This window comes from Salvelinus sp. IW2-2015, linkage group LG16 (assembly GCF_002910315.2).
Source record: "Salvelinus sp. IW2-2015 linkage group LG16, ASM291031v2, whole genome shotgun sequence".
In the NCBI taxonomy this organism is placed as follows: Eukaryota; Metazoa; Chordata; class Actinopteri; order Salmoniformes; family Salmonidae; genus Salvelinus; species Salvelinus sp. IW2-2015.
In genome coordinates, this window is record NC_036856.1 from 34,621,699 (window position 1) to 34,648,221 (window position 26,523).

At 44.1% G+C, this 26,523-nt stretch overlaps 3 protein-coding genes across 4 annotated transcripts; 1 reads left to right on the forward strand and 2 right to left on the reverse strand.

Moving 5' to 3' along the window:
* Positions 1-92: 92 nt before the first annotated feature.
* ttc4 (tetratricopeptide repeat domain 4) lies at positions 93-3,401 on the reverse strand. Its single transcript, XM_024003661.2, has 10 exons — positions 3,113-3,401; positions 2,606-2,723; positions 2,344-2,505; positions 2,176-2,253; positions 1,923-2,047; positions 1,735-1,821; positions 1,373-1,614; positions 835-919; positions 632-714; positions 93-532 (listed from the first exon to the last, which is right to left on the reverse strand). The coding sequence occupies exons 1-10, from the start codon at positions 3,224-3,226 to the stop codon at positions 433-435; spliced, it is 1,194 nt and encodes a 397-aa protein (XP_023859429.1). The 5' UTR covers positions 3,227-3,401; the 3' UTR covers positions 93-432.
* Positions 2,628-9,095, reverse strand: pars2 (prolyl-tRNA synthetase 2, mitochondrial). 2 transcript variants are annotated; one of them, XM_024003664.2, is made up of 4 exons: positions 8,871-9,095; positions 7,168-7,769; positions 4,016-7,031; positions 2,628-2,723 (listed from the first exon to the last, which is right to left on the reverse strand). In XM_024003664.2, the coding sequence occupies exons 2-3, from the start codon at positions 7,744-7,746 to the stop codon at positions 6,150-6,152; spliced, it is 1,461 nt and encodes a 486-aa protein (XP_023859432.1). In that variant the 5' UTR covers positions 7,747-7,769; positions 8,871-9,095; the 3' UTR covers positions 2,628-2,723; positions 4,016-6,149. The 2 variants fall into 2 exon arrangements, with proteins under 2 accessions (XP_023859432.1, XP_070303776.1); XM_070447675.1 differs by lacking the exon at positions 2,628-2,723 and adding an exon at positions 3,493-3,663 and having other exon boundaries at positions 3,888-7,031.
* A 103-nt stretch (positions 9,096-9,198) lies between these two features.
* On the forward strand, positions 9,199-25,035 carry dnai4 (dynein axonemal intermediate chain 4). Its single transcript, XM_024003663.2, is given in 18 exon segments — positions 9,199-9,436; positions 9,745-9,913; positions 14,127-14,308; positions 14,495-14,607; positions 14,853-15,009; positions 15,180-15,319; positions 15,601-15,777; positions 15,930-16,115; positions 16,581-16,750; positions 16,851-16,937; positions 17,186-17,337; positions 18,641-18,770; positions 18,772-18,799; positions 21,794-21,918; positions 22,001-22,099; positions 23,239-23,465; positions 23,690-23,843; positions 24,831-25,035. Coding segments are annotated over 18 exon segments (2,397 nt in total). The 5' UTR covers positions 9,199-9,386; the 3' UTR covers positions 24,882-25,035.
* The last annotated feature ends 1,488 nt before the right edge of the window (positions 25,036-26,523 follow it).

Here is a 26,523-nt window from a genome sequence, read left to right on the forward strand (position 1 = left end):
CATGTGTAACATATGGGTTGGTTTGGCTTTCACAATCATAGTATGTTATGTTGTTGAGACAGTGAAAAGAAAGTGACACAAACAAATTCCAATACTTTGTTGTAAGGCCTTTTAGTAATAGTGACATGGTGACTTAATTATAACAGATTTTATGACAGGTTCCTAGATAAACACTCATATAGAATTTGATCTATACATACAGTAATGAACACTGCAATCTTGCCAATCACAGAGTATGTTGGAGATATCTGGAACAATGTAAAGGCTCCCATAACATTAATCTCTTCTTCTCTTAAATAACCAAATCTACACTTTTACATATACTTTGGGCAGGGAGTGGAGAGGAGTGCAGTCCTTTCCGATTGGTGGGAAAGAGTTCATACCAGTACTCTGTGAGATTGACAGGTCTAGGCTGATTAATGAGGTGTGTCATTACAGTCGATGGGTTTTCCTTTCTGATAAGAACTTCTCGCAAAACGGCGACCCATTTACCAGAATGACAAAGCTGGGAGTTCCTGCTTTTACAAAACACCTGTCAAAAAAAGCAGGAAAGATCAGCCATGAGAAAGCAATTAGCAAGTCACAGTATACAAGTGAGTTCAAACAAGTGAGAAAAAAATACATTCCGTACCTTTTATGCTGAAGGATTTTAATGAGAGGCGTCTCTGGATTGACTTGATATAAGGACTCTTTCTCGTGGTCTTCAAAGAACAGCTAAGGAGTCAGAATGGCAAAATTGTCAGAAACAACTAAGGAAAACACCATTTTAGAGATAGAGGATATAACCCCAAAACTGTTCAATGAAACCAATAAATCAAAGTAAAAACTACTGACCTGGAGGTTTTGGGGAGAGTACTTCCGGTTAGTGTCCCAAGGTGGGAGTTCCTCTCCAAACATGAGAGTCAGGTGATCAAGAAAGCTAAAAAAGCAAATGTTATGTTTAAGCAATAAGGCACGAGGGGGTGTGGTATATGCCCAATATACAACAGCTAAGGGCTGTTCTTAGGCAAGACTCATCGCAGAGTTCCTGGACACAGTGCTTAGTCGTGGTATATTGGCCATATACCAAAAACCCCTGAGGAGCCTTATTGCTATTATAAAACGGGTTACAAATGTAATTAGAGCAGTAAAAATGTATGTTTTAACATTCAGCCAATCAGCATTCAAGGCTCGAACCACCCAGTATATAAAATCTGTATTATTTTGAGTGTTATTGGTCATCAGCAATGTAATGTTGGTTCTACTTTAAACATCTTGTAGAGTATTGGGTTGGATGATTTCTAGGATCTACAAACCYCCATACTGTCTGATTTTATGTAGACCCTTCCAACCCCACATTCTGTTGAGAGAGAGAGAGGAGAGATAATCATACCTGGAGGATTCGCTGAAGGCTGAGATGAAGTCTGTTTGTTGGTGTTCGGGGTAGAGGAAGAGGACTGGCCAATGCATGACACCCTGTTCATCCAGGAACACCTTGGCCCCTGTGGCCTCCACAGAACACAGACCGTCCAGGTCCAGGCCTGCCGTGGCTCTAGAGGAGCCTCTATTATCATCATCACTGTCAGAGCTGCGCTTAGGACGCTGCTTAGGCTTCAGTAACTTGATGCCACGCTCCTGTAAAGCATGTGTGTCATAAAAACGATGTATTGCCATGCGGCAGTTCCTTCGTCAACCCTCCTTATGAAGGAATCATGTGGTCGGATGCGTGTCTTGAGTGACTATGATCTCGCTCACCTTTATAGCAGCCAGCAGAGCCTCTCTCTCACTGAGCTCCTTCTTTTCTTTAACCTTCACCTTCCTTGCATCTCTCTCTGCTGCTCTCTAAACCACAAATACAACCATCTCAGCATAGGATCATCTAAAATATGGACTGGACTCCACAACAGAAGTGAGTCAAGGCCATATTAAGGCGTGTAATATACCTTGTGTTTATCTGCTGTAGCTCTCAGCTCCAGTAGCTTCTTGTCTGTGGGCTGTAGCTTGAGCCCCTCCTCACACCACAGCAGGGCATCTGTATATTTTTTCAGCTCCATACAACACGAGGCACCTGCACAGACACACAGCAGGAGAATGAGAGGAGTCATGCATACAGAATTTGTCTCATAGCAAATGTCCAGTGTCTAGATGTGTCTTCCAGTAGAATAGTCAAATTTGATGTTTATTCTATGGACAAACCTCTAATTAATGCTTTGAGGTGGTCTGGTTTAAACTTCTTTGCAGTGACAGAATCATTCAGTGCAGAGCGCATGTTACCTGCAAGGCAAGAGAGAGTGACTGCAACAAACATCCCAGACCAATATCATGAGATCTACAGATGGGTAAGTTCTAAGAACAGGTCTGTACCCAGGTGGAAGTGTGCTGCCGCTCGGTTAGTGAGCAGGATGGCATTGACATTAGAGTCACTGCAGTTCTTCTTCAGTCCGGCTGTGTAGGACACTATAGCTTTCTTGTAGTTCTTCTCTTTGAAGTAGTCGTTCCCCTCATCTTTCAGGCTCTCGGCTTGCTCTGAGTAGAAATAAGGAAACAACCATTGACTCTGGGTTTGGTTGGGACAGCCAATTCATTCCTCAGGAGTGGAGAAAAAGTACAGCAATGGCTACCATACCCTTTAGTGGTCTGTCATCGTCGTGGATGATGGACTGAATAGCAGCCAGCTCCGGGTGTTTCATGGGGTCAATCTCATCAGGCGCTGTCTTCATGAACATAGGCACCTTATCGAACTCCTGCAGGACAGTGCAATTAATGAGATAGGTAGTAAAGCCTGTGGCCTCTGGAAACCATGGGGACAGTTCTGGGCATAGCTGAGTGTACGACTCTTCGCCAGTAACTAACATAACTAGCTAGCTAGACAATCAATGAGACTGGCAGTATGACAAAATGTAAAGAAAACTGTTTTATATCAAAATGGTTTAGCCATTTAAACACATCTTTAATAGTATTCTAGCTAGCTAGCTGACATTTGTCGTTAGCGCCCATCCACAGATGGCTAGATATGACTGTTTAGCTAGCTAACGTTAGCTAGCCATCACTCCAATGAGAGTAATGACTGAAAACTGTCAGTGCTATATCAGTCGTGTTTGTAGAGATGTAGCTAGTTACATGTCTTTACTACCTCTTCCCAGTTCTTCTCGGAAAAGGCGTTGCTATATTTCTCTTTCTTGAATTTCTCCATAAAGTCGTCCATGCCATCGTCGCTATCATCGCCCTGTTGTGATAGTGAAGCCATATTCACTCCAAATAAGGTGGATGTATTTGAAGATTAAACTAGTTGCTGAATTACGGTTTCTTAGTATTGACTACTGAAGCGACACGTATGACAAGAAATATGTCTACATAAAGTATGTAGAACAAAATCATTCAAGTTGTTTACACGTGAACGTTGCGGTGCAATATAAAAAKGCTTCCGTAGGGGGAACAGTTAGAGTTTTGATACAATAGTTCCGCTGCAATGTGTGTCTATGACTCGTGTTTCTGTATCTGACCGAGTCCGGATGAAAAAAAATATTTTTAATGACAGACATCACACATGACTAATGAACCAACGTAATTTGAGAACAATTATTGATCCTCTTCCACCGGCCCAATATTGGCCTAAAGGAGCCTAATATTTCTTAGTCCAAGGATTTACATGTTCTGTTTAAAGGGTGAATTGGCTTTGCAATCCTAAACWGCCACATACGGTTCCCTCGGAAGTGGGAACTATCTCTGTCATGAGTATTTATTATAATGTCTTTGTCAGTAACAAGTCTTCTCTGTTACCACCCTGCGGGGTGGTGCAGTGGACCCGTATATACAAAAAATGCATTTGCCATTTATTAACTTTTAAATTAAACAATTATTTTAATCAAGTTCAGTTGTCCTATTGTTCCTATCTCAGTTGAACTTACGCAACCCTAACAATACTCCCATCTAAATGTGAATCGATTCTCAATTGCGGTACGGTTCTAGAAACCTAAATCCCTCTACTTTCATATCACATCAAAAATCATTTCACAAATGCAAAATACACACTTACTGTACACCGTCTTAACCGGTTTTAACAGTTGCAGATGACAGTATTTTTAAGTGACAACACGTTTGTGGCGTCCATCTTCCATTTACACACAGGTGTTCGGAAACTCAGATAGCTAATTAGCACAGGTAGTCCACTCTGTCTTCTGTAACATGGAAATATGACCATGCGGGAACCCTAACCCTATAAAAGGTGTGTATCAATTGAACCTTTATTAATGTATTTATTTTTTCCTTGCTGATATGAAAGCTAAGGTCCGTATGCTTCCAAAACCGTACCGCAAGCGATCCGTGTTAATGTACAGACCGAGCGTCGCGGCTCTTAACAAAACTTCCTTGTACAGAAGACGCCTTCGTACAATTGACTTACAGTTGAAGTCGGAAGTTTACATACACTTAGGTTGGAGACAAGTAATTTTTCCAACAATTGTTTACAGACAGATTATTTCACTGTATCACAATTCCAGTGGGTCAGAAGTTTACATACAAGTTGACTATGCCTTTAAACAGCTTGGAAAATTCCAGAAAATTATGTCATGGCTTTAGAAGCTTCTGATAGACTAATTGACATCATTTGAGTCAATTGGAAGTGTACCTGTGGATATATTTCAAGGCCTACCTTCAAACGCAGTGCCTCTGCTTGACATCATGGGAAAAACAGAAGAAATCAGCAAAGACCTTAGAAAAAAAATTGTAGACCTCCACAAGTCTGGTTCATCCTTGGGAGCAATTTCCAAATGCCTGAAGGTACCACGTTCATCTGTACAAACAATAGTATGCAAGTATAAACACTATGGGACCACGCAGCCCTCATACCTCTCAGGAAGGAGACGCATTCTGTCTCCTAGAGATGACCGTACTTTGATGTGAAAAGTGCAAATCAATCCCAGAACAACAGCAAAGGACCTTGTGAAGATGCTGGAGGAAACAGGTACAAAAGTATCTATATTCACAGTAAAACGAGTCCTATATCAACATAACCTGAAAGGCCGCTTAGCAAGGAAGAAGCCACTGCTCCAAGCCGCCAAAAGAAAGCCAGACTACGGTTTGCAACTGCACATGGGGACAAAGATCATACTTTTTGGAGAAATGTCCTCTGGTCTGATGAAACAAAAATATAACTGTTTGGCCATAATGTTTGGCCACTWTGTTTGGAGAAAAAAGGGGGAGGCTTGCAAGCCAGAGAACACCATCCCAACCGTGAAGCACAGGGGTGGCAGCATCATGTTGTGGGGGTGCTTTGCTGCAGGAGGGACTGGTGCAAATTATGTGGATATATTGAAGCAACATCTCAAGACATCAGTCAGGAAGTTAAAGCTTGGTCGCAAATGGGTCTTCCAAATGGACAATGACCCCAAGCATACTTCCAAAGTTGTGGCAAAATGGCTTAAGGACAACAAAGTCAAGGTTTTGGAGTGGCCATCAAAGCCCTGACCTGAAGCCTATAGAAAATTTGTGGGCAGAACTGAAAAAGCGTGTGCGAGCAAGGAGGCCTACAAACCTGACTGTTACACCAGCTCTTTCAGGAGGAATGGGCCAAAATTCACCCAACTTATTGTGGGAAGCTTGTGGAAGGCTACCCGAAACATTTGACCCAAGTTAAACAATTTAAAAGGCAATGCTACCAAATACTAATTGAGTGTATGTAAACTTCTGACCCACTGGGAATGTGATGAAAGAAATAAAATCTGAAATATATCATTCTCTCTACTATTATTCTGACATTTCACATTCTTAAAATAAAGTGGTGATCTTAACTGACCTACGACAGGGAATTTTTACTAGGATTAAATGTCAGCAATTGTGAAAAACTGAGTTTAAATGTATCTGGCTAAGGTGTATGTAAACTTCCGACAACTGTATGTATGTGTAATGTAATGGAACTGAGAGTCATGATCAAGGGGTACTTCCACCCTACCCTACCCCACACATACATACATGTCCATAACAGTGTAATAATAGATTTCAGTCCAGCTCAGTTTGCATCAGACTTAGATTGGCCTTAGTAGGTATAGGGCTGTTGAGCAGTAGCCTCTTTACCACAAATCATCCCACCCAACCACAAGCATGCCCATTTCAGAGGAGCAATAGAGTTCCACAGAGTTCAATAGTTTAGTCCAGCTCCAGATCAGTCCAACTCAGACCGTCTCCACTCGTCTGAGTAGGTCTACCAGTCCATCTCTATTGAGGAACATAGTCTCACCAGTCTGCTGACAGATCACCTCAAACCTGGGTGTCTCCTCTGTAGCCTTCTGCCCCAATGCCACCACGTAGGGATATCCAAGCTGACTGGCATCCTTCAGCCTCTTACCAATGGTCATCTGTGTACGGTCATCCAGAACCACCTCACCTCTTAGGCTGGGCAGAGCCTCCCCCAGAGAAAGGGCCACCTCCTCAGCTAAACCAGCCACCTCATCCACCTTACTGCCCCTTTTAGGGGGCAGAACACAGACCTGGTAGGGGGCAAGCAGCCCAGGCCAGCGGATAGCCTCCTCGGTGGACATCACCTCTATGGCGGCAGCAAGGATCCGGGTCACCCCCAGCCCGAAGCAGCCCATCTCAGTGACAGCAGGCGTGTTCTGGGTGTTATTGAAGGTGGCGTTGAATATGTGGGAGTATTTGGTGCCAAGGTAGAATGTATGACCCACCTCTATGCCCTTGGACTCCACCAGTGTGCCTGCCTGGCACTGTGGGCAGTCAGTCCGGCCTGGTTCCATGGTCTCCACATTGGCAGAGAAGGAGCAGCTCCCACAGACCAGTAGTCTGTCCTCTCCGATGTCTGCTGGAAGCTGGAACTCGTGGGAGAGTTTACCTCCGATTTTCCCTGTGTCTGCCTGGACCTGAACAATGCGCAGGCCCAGCCGGGAGAAGAGACGGTTGTAAGCCTGACATACAGACTCATACGTGTGGTAGGCAGCCTCTTCACTCACATCAAACGTGTACATGTCCTTCATGTAGAACTCCCGCCCCCGTAGCAGCCCGAACCGAGGCTTTGGCTCGTCACGGAACTTGCGGGTCATCTGCATAGACAAATTAAACACACATCAGTTTAATGCCATTATAATATAAACCCAAGTGTACGATAAGAAGAAAGAAGCCCCACTCTGAATAAACTAATGAATAAGGTTTAATCTGGTGCCATACTGTAGCCTATACCTGGTAAAGCATTAGAGGCAGCTGTCTGTAGGACAGGGTTCCCTGGGAGGCCAGCAGCTCTGTCACTGCCTCCTCATGGGTGGGGCCCAGGCAGTACTCAGCTCCGTGGCGGTCCCTCAGGCGGAACAGCTCTTTTCCCATCAGGTCCCAGCGCTCGCTGCGTCTCCACAGCTCCGCAGAGCACAGGCTGGGCATGTCCAGCTTCTGCCCACCGATCCTCTGCATCTCCTGGTCGATCAGCCTCACCAGCTTCTCCATGGAGCGCACTGTGGCTGGGAGGAAGTAGTAGCAGCCAGGGTTGGAAGGGTGGATGAGACCTGCCTGCTGCATCAGTCTCTGGCTCTTGCAGGTCATCTCCCCCTGAGCACGACTCTCCTGCCCCACATCACGCAGGTTGGAGGGCTGGAAGAGACGGGATACTAGGGGAAGGTGTGTGCTAGGTCGGGAGATGGAGTCAATGGGGGTTGGCTTTGCAGCATGTCCAGCAGCACAGCTTGAATGGCTCTTACAAGGAGTGGTGAAGGCTCTGGGCAGGTGGGGTAAGATTCTCTGCCGAAGGTGATGCATTAGGACTTCCATTGTAGTAGACTGGTGTCAATATCCTAGAAATATGAGAAAAATCAAGGACTTGTTTTACATATACTGAACAAAAATATAAAACGCAACTTGTAAAGTGTTGGTTCCATGTTTCATGAGCTGAAATAAAAGATCCCACAAATGTTCCATACGCACAGAAAGCGTATTTCTCCAATATTGTGCACAAATTTGTTGACATCCCTGTTAGTGAGAATTTCTCTTTTGCCAAGATAATCCATCCACCTGACGGGTGTGGCATATCAATAAACTGATTAAACAGCATTATCATTACACAGCACCTTGTGCTGGAGACAATAAAAGGCCACAAATATGCAGTTTTGTTACACAACACAATGCCACAGATGTGTCAAGTTGAGGGAGTGTGCAATTGGCATGCTAACTGCAGGAATGTCCACCAAAGCTGTTGCCAGAGAATCTAATGTTAATTTCTCTACCATAGCCACCAACAACGTCATAGAGAATTTAGCAGTACTACCAACCGGTCACACAACCGCAGGCCACATGCAATCACGCCAGTCCAGGAAGTCCACATCTAACTTCTTCACATGCGGGATCATCTGAAACCAGCTACCCGAACAGCTGATGAAACTGAGGAGTATTTGTCTGTAATAAAGCCCCTTTTGTGGGGAAATAATAATTCTGTTTGGCTGGGCCTGGCTCCCGAGTGGGTGGGCCCAGGCCCACTCATGGCTGCTCCCCTGCCCAGTCATGTGAAATCCATGGATTAGGGCCTAATTAATTTGTCAATTGACTGATTTCCATATATGAACTGTAACTCAAAATCGTTGCGGTTATATTTTTGTATGGTATAAAAATAGATTGAGGATATAACCCCAAGGTCAGCAAGAACGGTTTTAAAGCTAGCTAAGTAAACAAACATTGACACTTATTTTGTTAGGCAATGCAATAAACCATAAAACGATTACATTATCCAAATGTCATCRATTTGTAACCATTGACAGTACCAGATTGCTAGCTAGATGCCTTCAACCTTTCAGATGTAGCTAGCCAGGCAGGTATAACTAGCTAGCTAGATGTTAGCAAACACGTTAGGTAGCTAGTTTGCTCTGCAATGCAATTCGAGAGCAAGCACGAGAGCAACTCACCTTGTGTATGAAACCGAACGAGAGTAATGATGAGCTGGTACTTGACTCATGCGAAGTTTATTAGCTAAAGAACGTTAGCTAAGCTAGCTAGCCGTGCGTACTCTTCTTCGACAGGGATGTCGACCCACGTGGACAACTATCACCTGTGTACTGCCACCTACCGTGCTGGAGTAGCTAGCTAAAACGTCTTCATTTAAAAAAAAAATCCAAAATGATATTTTCAAAACGGATGCATTTATGTTATGGACAAGCACTGTCCAGAAATGCAGACAACAGAGTCCCAAAAACGTGGATCTATACACGAACTGGGGTCGTTCTTAATTTGTCCTGACCAATCATAATCTTATCCGTTTTATGGGAGGAGCATGTTGCTATAGTAATATGAAACAAGAAACTGTGAAGCGTGAAGTTAGTTCAGCTAGCTTTATTGCTGCCTCGAATATGTAACGAAGTCATAAACCAATTAGTAAACACCACTATTGCCTTTGTACTAACGACGACATAAGACCACCAAAAATGTCCACCACCAGAGCAAAACTGAAGAAACCCACTCTGAAAGTTACACCGTAAGTTGCTAGCTAGCTAGTTACCCTAAAAGCTAACTAGTAAGCTAACATGCTAATGGCAATGGCAGGTGATGCTTGCTAGCTACTGTATGTAGACTGTTATCAGCACTTTTACATCTAGGCAATGCTCTCCAAGGCATTTAACACCCTGTCATTTCACCATATCCCTTGCCCTATTAAATCACGTTACTGTGTAATAAATCAGTGTGATCTCATTTATTTATTCATTTTTTACAATTTAAGCTAGTAGATAGGGTCTAACTTGATGTGTTCTGACCAGTAGACAAAATGCCTTTACTGTCTTTCAGATCTTCCCGGGTAATGAATGTCTCAACATCAGGGGTACTCCGGGTCAACCACAGCTCAACATATGCTCGGAGTATCAATGCCTCAGTGAGCCGGAAAAGTTTCAGTTTGGCTGCTGACAGTAAAATCTTGGATAAAAGCTCTGTTCAAACACCAAAACACACAGTTCAGGTACAGCCCTTTATTGACACGTCTTCTTTGATACATTGCAGGCTCAGCATCCTCCTGTACTCCCTGTTCACCCATGACTGCGTTGCTGTGCATGTCTCCAACTCAATTGTCAAGTTTGCTGATTACCAACAATGATGAGACCGCCTACAGGGAGGAGGTGAGAGCCCTGGAGTGGTGGCTGCAAAATAACCTCTCCCTCAATGTCAATAAAACTAAGGAGCTGATCGTGGGGCCGCAGTGGAGGTCAGAAGTTCCTCGGCGTGCACAWCACTGACAACCTGACAAGGTACCTTCACACAGACGGCGTGGTGAAGTAGGTGCAACAGTGCCTCAGGAGGCTGAAGAAATTTGGCTTGGCCCCTAAGACCCTCACTAACTTCTGCAGATGCACTATTGACAGCATTTGGTCAGGCTGTATCACCGCCTGGTATTGCAATTGCACCGTCCAGTATGGCAATTTTACCGTCCACAACCCCAGGGCTCTCCAGAGGTTGGTGCGGTCAGCCCAATGCATCACCAGGGGCACACTGCCTGCCCTCCAGGACATTTATTTAAATTTTATTTAACCTTTATTTAACTAGGCATGTCAGTTAAGAACAAATTCTTATTTACAATCACGGCCTACCCCAGCCAAAGCCTAACCCGAATTACGGCCGTTTGGGATATAGCCTGGAATCGAACCAGGGTCCGTAGTGACGCCTCTAGCACTGAGATGCAGTGCCTTAGACCGCTGTGCCACTCAGGAGCCCCACATCTACAGCACCCGGTGTCACAGGAAGGCCAAGAAGATCATCAAGGACCTCAACCTCCCGAGCCACGGCCTGTTCACCCCGCTACCATCTAGAAGCCGGAGACAGTATAGGTGTATCATCAAATCTAATTTTATTGGTCACATACACATGGTTAGCAGATGTTAATGCGACTGTAGCGAAATGCTTGTGCTTCTAGTTCCGACAGTGCAGTAATATCTAGTAATCAAGTAATAACAAGTAATCTAACAATTCCCCAACAACTACCTAATACACACAAATCTAAAGGGGTGAATGAGAATATGTACATATAAGTATATGGATGAGCGATGGCCGAGCGGCATAGGTAAGGTGCAATAGATGGTATAAAATTAAAATTTAAATGAATGTTATTTGTCACATACACATGGTTAGCAGATGTTAATGCGAGTGTAGCGAAATGCTTGTGCTTCTAGTTCCGACAATGCAGTAATAACCAACGAGTAATCTACCTAACAATTCACACAAGTGTAAAGGGATAAAGAATATGTACATAAATATATATGAATGAGTGATGGTACAGAACAGCATAGGCAAGATGCAGTAGATGGTATCGAGTACAGTATATACATATGAGATGAGTAATGTAGGGTATGTAAACATAAAAGTGCATAGTTTAAAGTGGCTAGTGATACATGTATTACATAAAGATGGCAAGATGCAGTAGATGATATAGAGTACAGTATATACATATACATTATATTAAGTGGCATTGTTTAAATACAGTATATACATGTGATATGAGTAATGTAAGATATGTAAACATTATTAAAGTGGCATTATTTAAAGTGGCATTGTTTAAAGTGACTAGTGATCCATTTATTAAAGTGTCTAGGGATTGGGTCTCAATGTAGGCAGCAGCCTCTCTGAGTTAGTGATTGCTGTTTTAACGGTTTGATGGCCTTGACATAGAAGCTGTTTTTCAATCTCTCGGTCCCAGCTTTGATGCACCTGTATTGACCTCACCTTCTGGATGATAGCGGTGTGAACAGGCAATGGCTCGGGTGGATGTTGTCCTTGATGATCTTTTTGGCCTTCCTGTGACATTGGGTGCTGTAGGTGTTATGGAGGGCAGGTAGTTTGCCCCCGGTGATTTGTTGTGCAGACTGCACCACCCTCTGGAGAGCCTTGCGTTTGAGGGTGGTGCAGTTGCTGTACCAGGCTGTGATACAGACAGACAGTATGCTCTCGATTGTGCATCTGTAAAAGTTTGTCAGGGTTTTAGGTGACAAGCCAAATTTCTTCAGCCTCCTGAGGTTGAAGAGTCACTGTTGCGCCTTCTTCACCACACTGTCTGTGTGGGTGGACCATTTCAGTTTGTCTGTGATGTGTACGCCCAGGAACTTAAAACTTTCCACRTTCTCCACTGCTGTCCCTTCGATGTGGATAGAGGGGTGCTCCCTCTGCTGTTTCCTGAAGTCCACGATCATCTCCTTTGTTTTGTTGACGTTGAGTGAGAGGTTGTTTTCCTGACGCCACACTCTGAGTGCCCTCACATCCTCCCTGTAGGCTGTCTCGTCGTTGTTAGTGATCAAGCCCACTACTGTTGTGTCGTCTCCAAACTTGATGATTGAGTTGGAGGCGTGCATGGCCACGCAGTCGTGGGTGAACAAGGAGTACAGGAAAGGGCTGAGCACACACCCTTGTGGGGCCGCAGTGTTGAGGGTCAGCAAAGTGGAGATGTTGTTTCCTACCTTCACCACCTGGGGGCGGCCCATCAGAAAGTCCAGGACCCAGTTGCACAGGGCGGGGTTGAGACCCAGGGCCTCCAGCTTGATGATGAGCTTGGAGGGTACTATGGTGTTGAATGCTGAGCTGTAGTCAATGAACAGCATTCTTACATAGGTATTATTTTTGTCCAGATGGGATAAGGCAGTGTGCAGTGTGATGGTGATTGCGTCATCTGTGAACCCTTTGGGGCGGTTTGCAAACTGAAGTGGGTCTAAGGTGGCTGGTAAGGTGGAGGTGATATGATCCTTGACTAGTCTCTCAAAGCACTTCTTGATAACAAAAGTGAGTGCTAAATGACTGTCCCTGTACGGGTAGTCATTTAGTTCCGTTATCTTTGCCTTCTTGGGTACAGGAACAATGGTAGATAGCCATCTTGAAACATGTGGGAACAACAGTCAAGGGATGCATCTGGGCCCGCAGCTTTGCGAGGGTTAACATGTTTAAATGTTTTACTCACGTCAGCCATGGAGAAGGAGAGAGGGGGGGTGCAGTCTTTGTTAGCGAGCAGCGACGGTGGCACTGTATTATCCTCAAAGCAGGCAAAGAAGGTGTTTAGTTTGTCTGGAAGCGTGACGTCGGTGTCCGTGACGTGGCTGTTTTTGTAGTCCGTGATTTCCTGTAGACCCTGCCACATACGTCTCGTGTCTGAGCCATTGAATTGCGACTCCACCTCGTCCCTGTACCGGCATTTCGCTTGTTTGATTGCCTTGCGGATGGAATAACTACGCTGTTTATATTCAGCCATATTTCCAGACTTCTTTCCATGGTTAAATGCGGTGGATCGCGCTTTCAGTTTTGCGCGAATGCCGCCATCCGTCCACGGTTTCTGGTTAGGGTAGGTTTTAATAGTCACAGGGGGTACAACATCTCCAATTCACTTCTTTATAAACGCACTCACGAGTCAGCGTATAGGACAAAGTTGTTCTCCGAGTCAGCGTATAGGTCAAAGTTGTTCTCCGAGTCAGCGTATAGGTCAAAGTTGTTCTCCAAGTCAGCGTATAGGTCAAAGTTGTTCTCTGAGGCTGACCGGAACATCTTCCAGTCCGCGTGATCAAAACAATCTTGAAGCGTGGCTTCCGATTGGTCAGACTAGCGATGAATTGTTCTCGTCACAGGTACATCCTGTTTGAGTTTCTGCCTATAAGACGGTCGGATTTGCCGAAGGGAGGGCGGGAGAGGGCTTTGTATGCATCGCGGAAGTTAGAGTAGCAGTTGTCGGGAGTATTAGCCCTGCGTGTCGTGCAACCAATATGCTGATAGAATTTAGGTAGCCTTGTTCTCAAATCATAGCTGGGACCGAGAGACTGCTAAACAGCTTCTATCTTCAGGCCATACTGGTTTGCAGTTATCCCTAGCCGGCCTCCACCCAGTACCCTGCCCTGAACCTTAGACACTGTTCTAGCCAGCTACCACCCGGTTCTCTACCTGCACCTTAGAGACTGCTGCCCTATGTACATAGAGTCATTGAACACTGGTCACTTTATGTTTACATTATGTTTCACCCACTTTCTTCTGGATTATGTGTGTATAGATTTATTTTATTGCTAGGTATTACTGCACTGTTGGAGATAGTATAAACACAAGCGTTTCACTGCACCTACAAATCTGTGTATGCGATCAATACATTTTGATTTGATTTGACATTGCAATAACAATTACTGTGCATCAGTTAAAAAGTTACATCCCTCTCACAGGTCTTTGATGAAAATGGCAAGGACGTCACCCCACAGCCTCTCTACCAGCCGGACCCTGCAGCAGTGATGTCGAAACACAGCAAGATCTTTGCCAGTGACACCTCTGGTGGCACCATGTCAGACTTCTACTCTACGGCATACCAGACAACAACCAACGCTAGCTTCGCCGGGCCCTTTACCAGGTAACACACTCTCAGAATATTCACTTTTTAAAAGCAACATTATTTAGAAGACAATGTGCATAACTTTATGGTCATTGGACTATGTACTGCTTTGCTTTCAGTACCTTAATCTCACACTCTAGTTCTCTTGTAAACATTTTTAAGTAATATGATTATGACAGAGTAATGCTGCCTGTCGTATGTCAGGTCAGTGTTTGGAAGCAGCACAGTGTCCAGAGGGAGCCAGTCCACGATGGAGTCGATGAATGAAGAGATTGAGGACCCATCCTCCAAAAGGGACATCTCCATCAGTCTCTCAGGTTGACAATCATTTAACTCTCCTTTCATTTACTGATGATGTTACAGGAGTATGCTGCTGCCATGGCAGCTATATCACTATGATGACAAAACATTCATTGTGTAATCTGACAGCAGTTGTATTGCAACTTGATTGCAAGTATATGTAATCTGAGAATACCGGGATGCAAAGTTACCCCAAAATGTACCATTTTTATAACCTGGATGCTTTTATTTATGTTGTTGATGTATATTTCTGTCCTGTCAGATGTCCAGGTGAGGAGGGAAGAGGTGAAAGAGTTGATAAAGGAGGAGATGTTGGACGACGTGGTGGATCGGTACCTCATCGAGTCAGAGACCCTCTGGCTACTGCACATGCCAGCTGTCTCTGTGTCTGTGGACTCTGAGGAAGCTGAATCTGTCAAGTAAACAATCACTTTTTCCAGATTCAGAATGAAATAGCTCATATGTAGATCCAAATTATGTAGATTCCAGGCTCAGGCCTCAGTACCTCATAATGCAGTTCCTTGCTTGCTATGTAGTTTATATACATTTTAATGCAACTTGTGTTCTGTCAATCACCCTCTGTCGGAAGAGAGAGAAATAATCTGTACATGGAGCTGTGTAAAAACAGAATGGGGAATGATAAGTACGTGGAGCGTTCCATGCAGACGTTCAACGGAGCTCCCAAGACCAAGGAGGTCCAGAGTGAGGCCATCACCATGGTGGATTCAGGTTAGGATGCATTTCATCCTTGCTATGAGATATGAGAGCATTCTTGTCTGTTGTTCTTATCTCACCTCTCACACAACGGCTAAGCACAGCCTCCTCAGTCAGACGTTCGTTGGCTAAGCACCCCCCACTGTGCACTGATGTCAATTCAACTTCTATTCCACGTTGGTTCAACGTCATTTCATTGAAATGACGTGGAAACAACATTGATTCAACCAGTGTGTGCCCAGTGGTTCTCTGGTCTCTATGCCTGTTGTTACAAATAGCAATTGTCTCCTTTATAGCCACCACAGCCACCACCTGGGATATGTATGACTCATTCCGCAGCGCAGGGCTGGGGGAGGCTGCCTTGTCCCCAGACACAGACAAGGCCAGCGTCCCAGAGATTGTCTCCAACCACAGACTGGACCCCACCAGAGCTCCCGAGAGAACCATGTCTGTCATCAGCACCACTAGCATAGGTACAGTAACACTGTCATTAATAGAATATAACCATATTAGAGGACAAAGGGATCTTTATGGTTATGATCCTGCAGCAGTTCTAGAATTTCTTATTTATTTACAGTTTATTTCATGATGATGTGTGATATTAACAGGCGTCTTTCTATTCCAGCGAGTGCCTCTAGCTCGCGGATCGAGATGGAGCCTTTCGTGGTTCCGTCTGAAGATGAACCGGACCCGGAACTGATTCTGCAGTCAGAGAAGTTCCAGCAGGATCTGTTCGTGATGGAAAGGATCATTCTAGAGAACATCTACCAGCCGAAGCTGGCTGCATACAGACAGCTCCCCACATTGGAAGGTATGGTTATTACTGATGCATGCGTCTCTACCCACTGGGCACAGACGTCAGTTCAACGACTATTTTTTATTTACATTTGGTTGAGTTGTCAACTAACGTGAATTCAACGTGAAATCAACACCATGACATTTGGATTTAGGTTAAGTTGAGGACTTTATGCAAATCCAATCAATTTTCCACTTTGATTCAACATCATTACATAACATATATATTTTTTTAATGATGTGGAAACAACGTTGATTCAACCAGTTTTTGCCCAGTGGGTGGTGTTTTTTTTGGTGATGTTTGCAGGCAAACAGTACACTGTAATCTATGTCCCCATGTGGTTTATTAGCCGCAACGTTTTAACCCTTAGGTCTTCATCAGGTTCGGATCATATGTTTATCAACTTGAATTGATATTTAGTAATGTTACATATTGAATGCCTTATTTCTTAAAAACAACCATGTTTGTTGGATGTGCCAGATCCTGACAGTGTGCCCAAGGTTGTGCCCACGGTGGTGAGCAGGAGAGAGGAGAGTTCCCTGGATGAGGAGAGCACTCTGACCCCGGCCCTGGAGCGCCTCTGGTCCTTCAGCTGTGAGCTGACTTCAGGACACAACGTCAGCAGTATGGCCTGGAACAAGAGGAACCCAGTATGATTCTATCTTTATTCACTTATTTATTTGTCTTTTGATGTGCGTAATATTATTTTAACAAATAAACTCTCTCTCTCCTTGTTATTTCCTTCTCCAGGACCTTCTTGCAGTGGGGTATGGACAGTTTGACTTCAAAGACCAGAAATCAGGCCTGATCTGCTGCTGGTCTCTGAAGAACCCCACGGTAACTGACACTTCTCGCATTTCTGTTTTGTTCTGAATTTCAGTTCATACCATTAGTTTCTGAAATTGTGCTGTACATATAGCCTGGTCCCAGATCTATGTGTGCTGTATACTCCTATGGACTTTATCATGCCAAACATTTGGCAAGGCAGCACAAACAGATCTGAAACCAGGCTACTGTACCAGTGCCAGGTTAGAGAATAGTTCTCTAGTGACTAAGCTAATGACTTTTGTATTTTGTATCTACAGTGGCCTGAGAGGGTCTTTACCTGTGAGAGTGGAGTGACTACTTTGGACTTTTCGGCAAGCAATGCCAGCCAGCTAGCAGTGGGGATGCATGATGGCAGCATAGCCACCTACAACGTCGAGAGCAGAGAGAAGACACCCGTCATTGACAGCAGGTGGGTATGTGTCTCCTCAGAGAGAAAGAGAGAGAGAGACAACCAAATCTACATGTGTCTTATTTCTCATAGACACCAGGTGGCACTGTATACTAGCAGACAAACAGGCTATATGACAGGGTTCCCCACCAAGTTTTCTGAGCAAAAGAAAATTAAGAAAATAAATGTTATAATTTTTGTTCTTGGAGATAAAATACTGTAATATTACCAGGAAATTAGCTTGCACATGATTTTAATTTAGGAAATCTGCTCACAGGTATTCATACGCATAAATACAGAGGGATATGTGATCGTATCCCAATGTTATCATGATTTTGTCAAATACCATATCTGTTTGGGATTCTTGCGGTCAATTTGCAGTGTACAAATTATTTATAACTATGTTTTGACTCCCCGACCATCTTCTCAAGGAAAAATCAACCCATGGCTGTATGTAATTGGGTACCACTATATGGTTTACAAAGCATAGCCCACAGTCACAAACATTTCTGCTTTACCTTTATAATTAGTCAGTGGAGTAGGTCTATGTTCCGTTTATAATTTAAAATAATAGCAATTGTAATGTATAAACTTTTGATAATCACAAAAGATTGAGGTGATGAACAATATTGAAAACATTAATGATGGAGACAAGGATAAGTCTTATTTAAAAACATTTGATTTCTTATTTCAAAATGAGACTTTTTCATGTTCATTTGGAAATGCACGTATTGCACAGTCGGTCATGTCAAGGACTATGTTTAAAGAATAAAACAACAGGAAACCTACACTGAAAGGGAGATGGTTACCGTGATGCAGAGGAAACAACGGAAGGCCAGCCAGCCAACAAAAACACATAACAAGCCTTTTAACAAGCTGTTCCATCGTTCCTCAGATACTAGCGCAATATATTTGTGTGAATTCAATAGAGTGACGCATTTCCACCAAATATCTACTGTTTTTACAGTATCTCCTGTGCATTTCTCCCCGTTACTCAACATCTGTCTATTGTTGTTATGACTGACTAGCTGGGCTGTGATGTCACAGACTGTCTACTATTTGTAATTTCCGTTGGACACTGGAATATCTACTGATCTCACACAGACATGTAACAAAGCTGGTAGAAATTACATCTGTGAGAGCTACAGGAAAGCTGCGTAGTGACTGCATCTAGGAAAACCTCAACGTGTGTGTGTGTGTGTGTGTGTGTGTGTGTGTGTGTGTGTGTGGTGTGTGTGTGTGGTGTGGTGTGTGTGTGTGTGTGTGTGTGTGTGTGTGTGTGTGTGTGTGTGTGTGTGTGTGTGTGTGTGTGTGTGTGGTGTAGTGACTGTGCCCACAAGCACACAAGCCCTGTGTGGCAGGTAAGGTGGATCGACCATGAGAGGGGTGCCTCAGGGGAGGACAAGGGAGAGACACTCATCTCTGTGTCTGCAGACGGCAGGATCAGCAAGTGGTTTCCTGCGGAAAGGCCTCGACTGCATAGGTCCCGTTTTTTACCTCAATCTCTGAAGTTTTGGGGAACCTTTCTATTAGTATGCCCCCTCCAAGTATCCACCCTCTAAAATACCTTAATATTTTTGTAGATACTTTTTCAGACAAATCTTGCAGACATTTTCCCCACTTAAACCTTCCAGTTAGCAGACATTTTCCCCCTACACAAACCTTCCACGTCAGCAGACATTTCCCCCTCATAACTTCCAGTTAAGCAGACATTTTCCCGCTACTTCATAGCAGACATTTCCCCATAACTTCCAGTCAGCAGACATTTCCCTCATACCTTCGTAGCAGATGCATTTCCCCGCCATAACCTCTTCCAGTCAGAGACTTTCCCCTATCACCTCAGTCACCAACATTCTCACCCCATAACCTTCCAGTCAGAGCAGAGCATTTCCCATAACCTTTCCAGTCAGCAGACATTTCCCCCCAACAGTCACCATTCCCGTTCAGCAGCCACATTTCCCCCCATTAACCTTCCAGTCAGCAGACATTTCCCCAACTCATCAGCAGCATTTCCCCCATAACCTCGTCAGCAGACATTTCCCCCCCCCATACTTTCCAGTCATGCAGACTTTTTTCCCCCACCATAAAACAAAAAGAAGCACTACACCCGATAAACCCTATTCCTGGTTACCAACTTCCAGTCAGCAGACCAATTCTATGATATTATTTAAGCATCTTCCGACTGTGTGTGAATTCTGCCGTTCCTCATCTTAATGTAGGTACCAGTTTTCTATTGGATTGCTCATAGCACTGTTTTATAAAATGCATCATTAAAAATCCATTTTTTGGATACTATCCCCGGGTATAGTAGATTATTAAAATTTACCTTTCAATTAATATATGGTTTTATATTTCATATATATTGTTATCCCGGGTTTTGACTTATATCTCGGCGTATAGATGTACTTTGGCTATAACCAGGAAATGCATGGCCTTAGGCTTTAGCGGATTTTTCAATATGTTAACGCTTGGGATATATGCACTGATCAGTTCATCGTTTCTGTTGCTGTTCCCCATAACTTCCCAGTCAGCAGACAGTCTCCCCATAACTTCCAGGTCAGCAGACATTTCCCCCATAACTTTCCAGTCAGCAGGACATTTCCCCATGAACCTTCGCAGTCAGCAGAACATTCCCCCCCCATGAACCTTTCCAGTCAGCGAATTTCCCCATAACCTTTCCAGTCAACAGACATTTCCCCATAACCTTCCAGTCAGCAGACATTTCCCCCCATATAACCTTCCAGTCAGCAGACATTCCCCCATAACCTTCTAGTCAGCAGACATTTCCCCCCATAACTTCCAGTCAGCAGACATTTCCCCCATAACCTTCCAGTCAGCAGACATTTCCCCCCATAACCTTCCAGTCAGCAGACATTCCCCCCATACCTTCCAGTCAACCGACATTTCACCCATAACCTTCCAGTCAGCAGACATTTCCCCCCATAACCTTCTAGTCAGCAGACAACACTTGCAGACTTTTCCCCCATAACCTTCCAGTCATAAGCGTAACAGTTTACAGTTGAAGTCGGAAGTTTACATACACTTAGGTGGTGTCATTAACTCGTTTTTCAACCACTACACACATTTCTTGTTTACAAACTATAGTTTTGGCAAGTCGGTTAGGACATCTACTTTGTGCATGACGCAAGTAATTTTTCCAACAATTGTTTACAGACAGATTGTTTCACTTATCATTCACTGCATCACATTCCAGTAGGTCAGAAGTTTACATACACTAAGTTAACTGTGCCTTTAAACAGCTTGGAAAATTCCAGAAAATGATGTCATGGCTTTAGAAGCTTCTGATAGGCTAATTGACATCATTGAGTCAATTGGAGTTTTACACGTGGATGTATTTCAAGGCCTACCTTCAAAACTCAGTGCCTTTTTGCTTGACATCATGGGAAAATCAAAAGAAATCAGCCAAGACCTCAGAAGAAAATTGTAGTCTGGTTCATCCTTGGGATTAATTTCCAAATGCCTGAGGTACACACGTTCAATCTGTACAAACAATAGTACGCAAGTATAAACACCATGGGACAGGCAGCTGTCATACCGCTCAGGAAAGAGACGGTTCTGTCTCCTAGAGATGAACGTCCTTTGGTGCGAAAGTGCAAATCAACTCCAGAACAACAGCAAAGGACCTTGTGAAGATGCTGGAGGAAACAGGTACAAAAGCATCTATAGCCACAGTAAAACGAGTCCTATATCGACATAACCTGAAAGGCTGCTCAGTAAGGAAGAAGCCACTGCTCCAAAACCGCCACAAAAAAGCCAGACTACGGTTTTGCAACTGGCAGCATCATATTGTGGGGGTGCTTTGCTGCAGGAGGGACTGGTGCACTTCACAAAATCGATGGCATCACGAGGAAGGAAAATTATGTGGATATATTGAAGCAACATCTCAAGACATCAGTCAAGAAGTTAAAGCTTGGTCGCAAATGGGTCTTCCAAATMGACAATGACCCCAAGCATACTTCCAAAGTTGTGGCAAAATGGCTTAAGGACAACAAAGTCAAGGTATTAGAGTGGCCATCACAAAGCCCTGACCTCAATCCTATAGAAAATGTGTGGGTAGAACTGAAAAAGGATCCAACAAACCTGACTCAGTTACACCAGCTCTGTCAGGAGGAATGGGCCAAAATTCACRCAACTTATTGTGGGAAGCTTGTGGAAGGCTACCCGAAACGTTTGACCCAAGTTAAACAATTTAAAGGCAACGCTACCAAAAACTGAGTAAACTTCTGACCCACTGGGAATGTGATGAAAGATGAAAAAGCTTAAATAAATCATTCTCTCTACTATTATTCTAACATTTCACATTCTTAAAATAAAGTGGTGATCCTAACTGACCCAAGACAATTTTTACTATGATTAAATGTTAGGAATTGTGAAAAACTGAGTTTAAATGTATTTGGCTCAGGTGTATGTAAACTTCTGACTTCAATTGTATGTGCTCTAACCCATACCTCCACAGACCTGATGAAGCTGAAGAGGACGAGGAATGAGAAAGCCAAGAAGCAGGTTGGAGACAAAGAGAAGAAGAYCGAGGCACTCATATCACGGCAGGCACCGGGGTTATGTTTTGACTTCCATCCCACGGTGAGCGACCAGAGTGTTCTTAAGTTTCCATAAAGGATAGTTACACATGCGTTGTTTTAGTTACTTATTCCTGTGTTTTTAGGACTCCAACATCTACCTTGCTGGTACAGAAGAGGGCCACATCCACAAGTGTTCCTGTTCCTATAACGAACAGTTCCTGGAGACCTACATAGCACACAAAGTATTAACAGATCCTTCAGGACGTACAGATGCTCTCTGCTGGACTGAATAATACAATGCCATTCATTCATTCCCTAACCTAGCTTCATGTCTGCATCCCTGTTCAACCCTAACACTAGCCTCTACCACCACCCTAACCCTAGKRTCATGTCCAAATCCCTGTTCAACCCTAACCCTAACTTCATGTCCACATCTGGTTGAGCCCTAACCCTAGCGTAAACAACCTTAACCCTAGCTTCATGTCCACATCCAGGTTCAACCCTAACCCTAGCCTCAACTCTGACCCTAACACTAGCGTCATGTTCAACCCTAACCCTAGCCTCAACTCTGACGCTAACCCTAGCTTCATGTCCACATCCAGGTTCCTCCAGCGTCAACATTTATCTGAACAGAGGAAACGCAAAACCTGGCCTCTAATTAAGAGCCATACCAGGCAACCCAAAAAACAACATAGAAAAGAAAACATAGACTGCCCACCCAAACGTCACGCCCTGACCATATACAGCATACAAAACAACAGAAAACAGGTCAGGAACAGTTACAGAACCCCGCCCCCATCAAGGTGCGAACGCCGGGGCGCAACCAAAGCACAAAGTCCAGGGGAAGGGTCTGGGTGGCAGTTGACCCGTGGTGGCTCAGGCTCCGGACGCTGCCCCCCACCCCACGCATAGTCCTCCGCCGCTTCTGTCTCCCTCCCAATGAACCACCTCAACTAACATCCCCCTAAATGAACGGCAGCACCGCGGAGACCATGGGGCAGCACCGGGAGAAGGGGCAGCACGGGCAAGGGTAGCAGATCGGACAGGGCAGACCCGGGACAAGGGGCAGCACCGGGATAGAGGGGCTATGCACCGGGATAAAGGGGGCTAGTCCCACCCTAGCTTCATGTCCCAATCCATGTTAACCCTAACACTAGCCTCAACTCTGATGCTAACCCTCTTCATGTCCATATCCATGTTCAACCCTAACACTAGCCTCAACTCTGATGCTAACCCTAGCTTCATGTCCATATCCATGTTCAACCCTAACACTAGCTCAACTCTGATGCTAACCCTAGCTTCATGTCCACATCCATGTTCAACCCTAACCCTAGCCTCAACTCTGATGCTAACCCTAGCTCTAACCTCTCCTTGCTCTCAGGGCCCTCTGTACCGGATCACATGGTCTCCGTTCTGCTCAGATGTCTTCCTGAGCTGCTCCTCTGATTGGACGATCCAGCTGTGGCGGCAGGACCTGTTCACTCCCGTGCTGGGCTTCACCTCGACCCAGAGTGCCGTCTATGATGTCATGTGGTCCCCCAAGTGTGCCACCGTGTTTGGGGCCGTCAACGAGGGACGCGTGGAGATCTGGGACCTGGGAGCCAGCATGTGAGTAGTCTATCTTTGTCTGTCTCTTTCATTTTCTATTACTCTCTCTCTTAATAAATTGATTTCACTCTCTRTCTCTCCCTTTCTATATATTGTAGTTTCTTCTCTTAATGCATTTCCAGAAATATGAAGCTGCAATAATAAAGCTCAACTCTTTATGCTGAGCTTGGCCTGTGAATAAACAATAGACAGCATTTCCACCATGCCCTTGTCCCTCTCCCAAGCCTGGACCCCACCATAGTGAGCCTGGCCAGTCCCGGGGTGAAGCTGACCTCCCTGCTGTTTGCTACTGAGACAGACTGTATCCTAGTGGGGGACAGTGACGGACAGGTCAGCGTCTACCAGCTCAAGAACCTCACCGTAGGAGAGGGAACACAGGTGAGGCAGGGGTCTCCAACAGGTCGATCGCAAGCTACCAGTAGTGCGCAGCCCACCTATGASTAGCTCGCCAAGCAATTATGAAAGTACATGCATTTTCTTGTTTCTTCCTTGCAAACTGTCAAAACCATAAAGCTCACGGCTACTATCCAATCAAAGCCACACTTACATTATCCCACCCCTGGTTAGCCACTATTGGTTTAAAAAGCCAAACGTAACACATCTGCCAATTAATTTCCAGCAATATTGCCCTTGTCTGTTTGCCTGCGACTCAAACTGAATTCTTCCGCTGCTCTATCGTTCGCTACATACTTCAGTCTGAGACTGCCATCGTTGAAGTCTTTATGGTGACATCAAAATTAGGGATGTTGTACAAAACAAAGTCATCAATGATTGGGTCATCTCTAACCAATCAGAGTATCAAAGCCAATGACGAATGTTCAACACCCCTAATTTTACCAGGTTTATTTACAGAAAACGCATCTCTTGCATACCAAGGAGCCGGGGATGAGTTGCAGTGTAGAAAAMAATAATGTGACTGTTTCAAAGCTTAATAAAAAAAGAGTGGTTTGCAACATGTTTCGTTTTCTAAAACAAGCTCTCGTGCTAGAAAGGTTTGGAGACCCCTTGATTAGTGTGGTATCTTTCCGGTTTGAATATAAGCCAACTGCCTTGCATAGAAAGGGTCTGTTGCATACACCTTCTGATCAGAATGCTTAATCGCTGTTCTTAGTGACTCATCTTTTTGCGGTATGCACTGTTCTGTAAGACATACTGTATGTCACATCATAACCACTCAGTGCTTTGCCTTACATACAAACTGTTCTCTGTGTAAATTCAGTTTGATTACTACAGACCATTTAAAGACAATTTCAGCCCAGATTAAGGCATAATATCCTCAGTCTGTGGGTGGCTGGTTAACTGTTTTTATCTCCCTGAGCAAACAGACAGAGGGTAAAATATCTTGTCTCATCTCTGTCCCCTTAGGTGGATGCGTTAGAGGACATCATCGGCTCCACCCTGGCCAGTCAGCTGTGAGTGGGCTGTATCCCCTAAAGCCTGCCTCATCCACTATGTCATCATCGGCTGTCTGTCGCCATAATGTTTGGTCTCCAGGGACTGCATCTTTGTCTGTTTTTATATTGAGAAAAAGAACATGATCATTTTTCATTACCATAAAACATGTCTCGTCTCTGCTTGTCACTCACTGTCTCTCAAAGTTTAGATCAACATCTAGATAAACATTTCTCTTTGTCTTGTTTTTATGTTCATCTGGCCTAATGCCCAGTTTCCCCAGTTCCAGTCTTGAATAATAGCTGAAATATCTGGAATTGATTTCATCCATTTCAAAGGAGGTTCTGCCTGATTCTATGTAGCTGCTGATCTTGTTGACCCAGTCATAAAGAAAGGTGTCTTTGAGCTTGTTTTGATGAAGAGCAATGGAGGATCTCTGAGTGACACACACAAACGAAACGCATCCCAAGGATACGTTTTGCAGAAAGCTGAAATGCCATGCATCTCTTTTTCATCTTTCCAAACCTGCAWCTTTGGCTGTCCTGCCCTCATCGCCACAGCAACGTCCCTGTTTTGTATGATAGTAATTGTGTGTGTACTGTATGGAGAGCACTGTGTTTTCAAGCATGCTGTTAATCTGCAGTCTGCAGTGCTGTGTGTGTATATGAGTGTGTTCATGTGTATTAAGAGTGTAGCCTGTCTAAAGAGCTTCTGTGGCATCGAGATCCAGACACACAAACACACACTCAGCCTCCCATAACTCCGCTAATGGCTGTCATTATGTAGTCAAGGGCTTTGCCTGACATTTGAAAGTAGGTGTTAACCGTCATTGTTATTTGGGTAAAAAGGCTAAAACGGACTGCTTCAGGYGCAAATGGGCAGAAAAACCTGGTAAAGTGGACATCTGACAGGAGTCACATGACAGTAGTAAACAGATCATATATACCATTATGACTGCTATCTCTCTGAGTATCTGTTCTCTAGATCTCTACCCTTGTTTCCCATTTAGGGGTCTGCATCAAATCAGAATACTGAACTTTTATTCTTTTTCATCTTTATTTAAATTACACAGGAAGTCCCATTGAGGTGAGAAGACCTATTTCCCAAGGGAGACCTGGCAAACCTTGTCCTTGTCTCCAAACCTTGTCCTGAAGAACCACCGGGTCTAGGGGTTTGCCCGATAGGTCAGGATGTAATCAGTTAACAAAGCACCTCATTGATTAGCCTGATTAAGTAATTGGTGGATTCTTCTGAGAGGAACTTGAATTTGCCTAATTAGATCTTGTGAAAGTGTGTAGCCATATCCTTTCATCAAAACAATATAATGAGCATGTTTTCCATCAGCTAATGAGGAAACTACCCGTGAGGAAACATGTCATGCCATGATGTAATTTCACATTAGAAAGAACACTAAAATGAGAATGATGCATAGTCACTTTACCCCAACTTACATGTACAAATTACCTCGACTAACCCGTACCCCCGCACATTGACTCGGTACCGGTACCCCCTGTATAAAGCCTCGTTATTGTTATTTTATTGTTGAACTTTTTATTTATTAAAATGTTTATTTTATTTAGTAAATATTTTCCTCTATTTTCTTAAAACTGCATTGTTGGTTAAGGGCTTGTAAGTAAGCATTTCTCTGTATTTCTGTTGTATTCGG

Bases quoted from the DNA above. Each gene is read 5' to 3' on its own strand.
- ttc4 (XM_024003661.2), bottom strand. From the start codon at position 3,226: ATGGCTTCACTATCACAACAGGGCGATGATAGCGACGATGGCATGGAC. The intron at 2,254-2,343 runs GTACAGACCTGT...CTTGCCTTGCAG, and splicing joins GGCAGCACACTTCCACCTGG to GTAACATGCGCTCTGCACTG. The intron at 533-631 runs GTACGGAATGTA...TTTTTTTGACAG, and splicing joins AAAATCCTTCAGCATAAAAG to GTGTTTTGTAAAAGCAGGAA.
- pars2 (XM_024003664.2), bottom strand. From the start codon at position 7,746: ATGGAAGTCCTAATGCATCACCTTCGGCAGAGAATCTTACCCCACCTG. The intron at 7,032-7,167 runs GTATAGGCTACA...TTGTCTATGCAG, and splicing joins TGCCTCTAATGCTTTACCAG to ATGACCCGCAAGTTCCGTGA.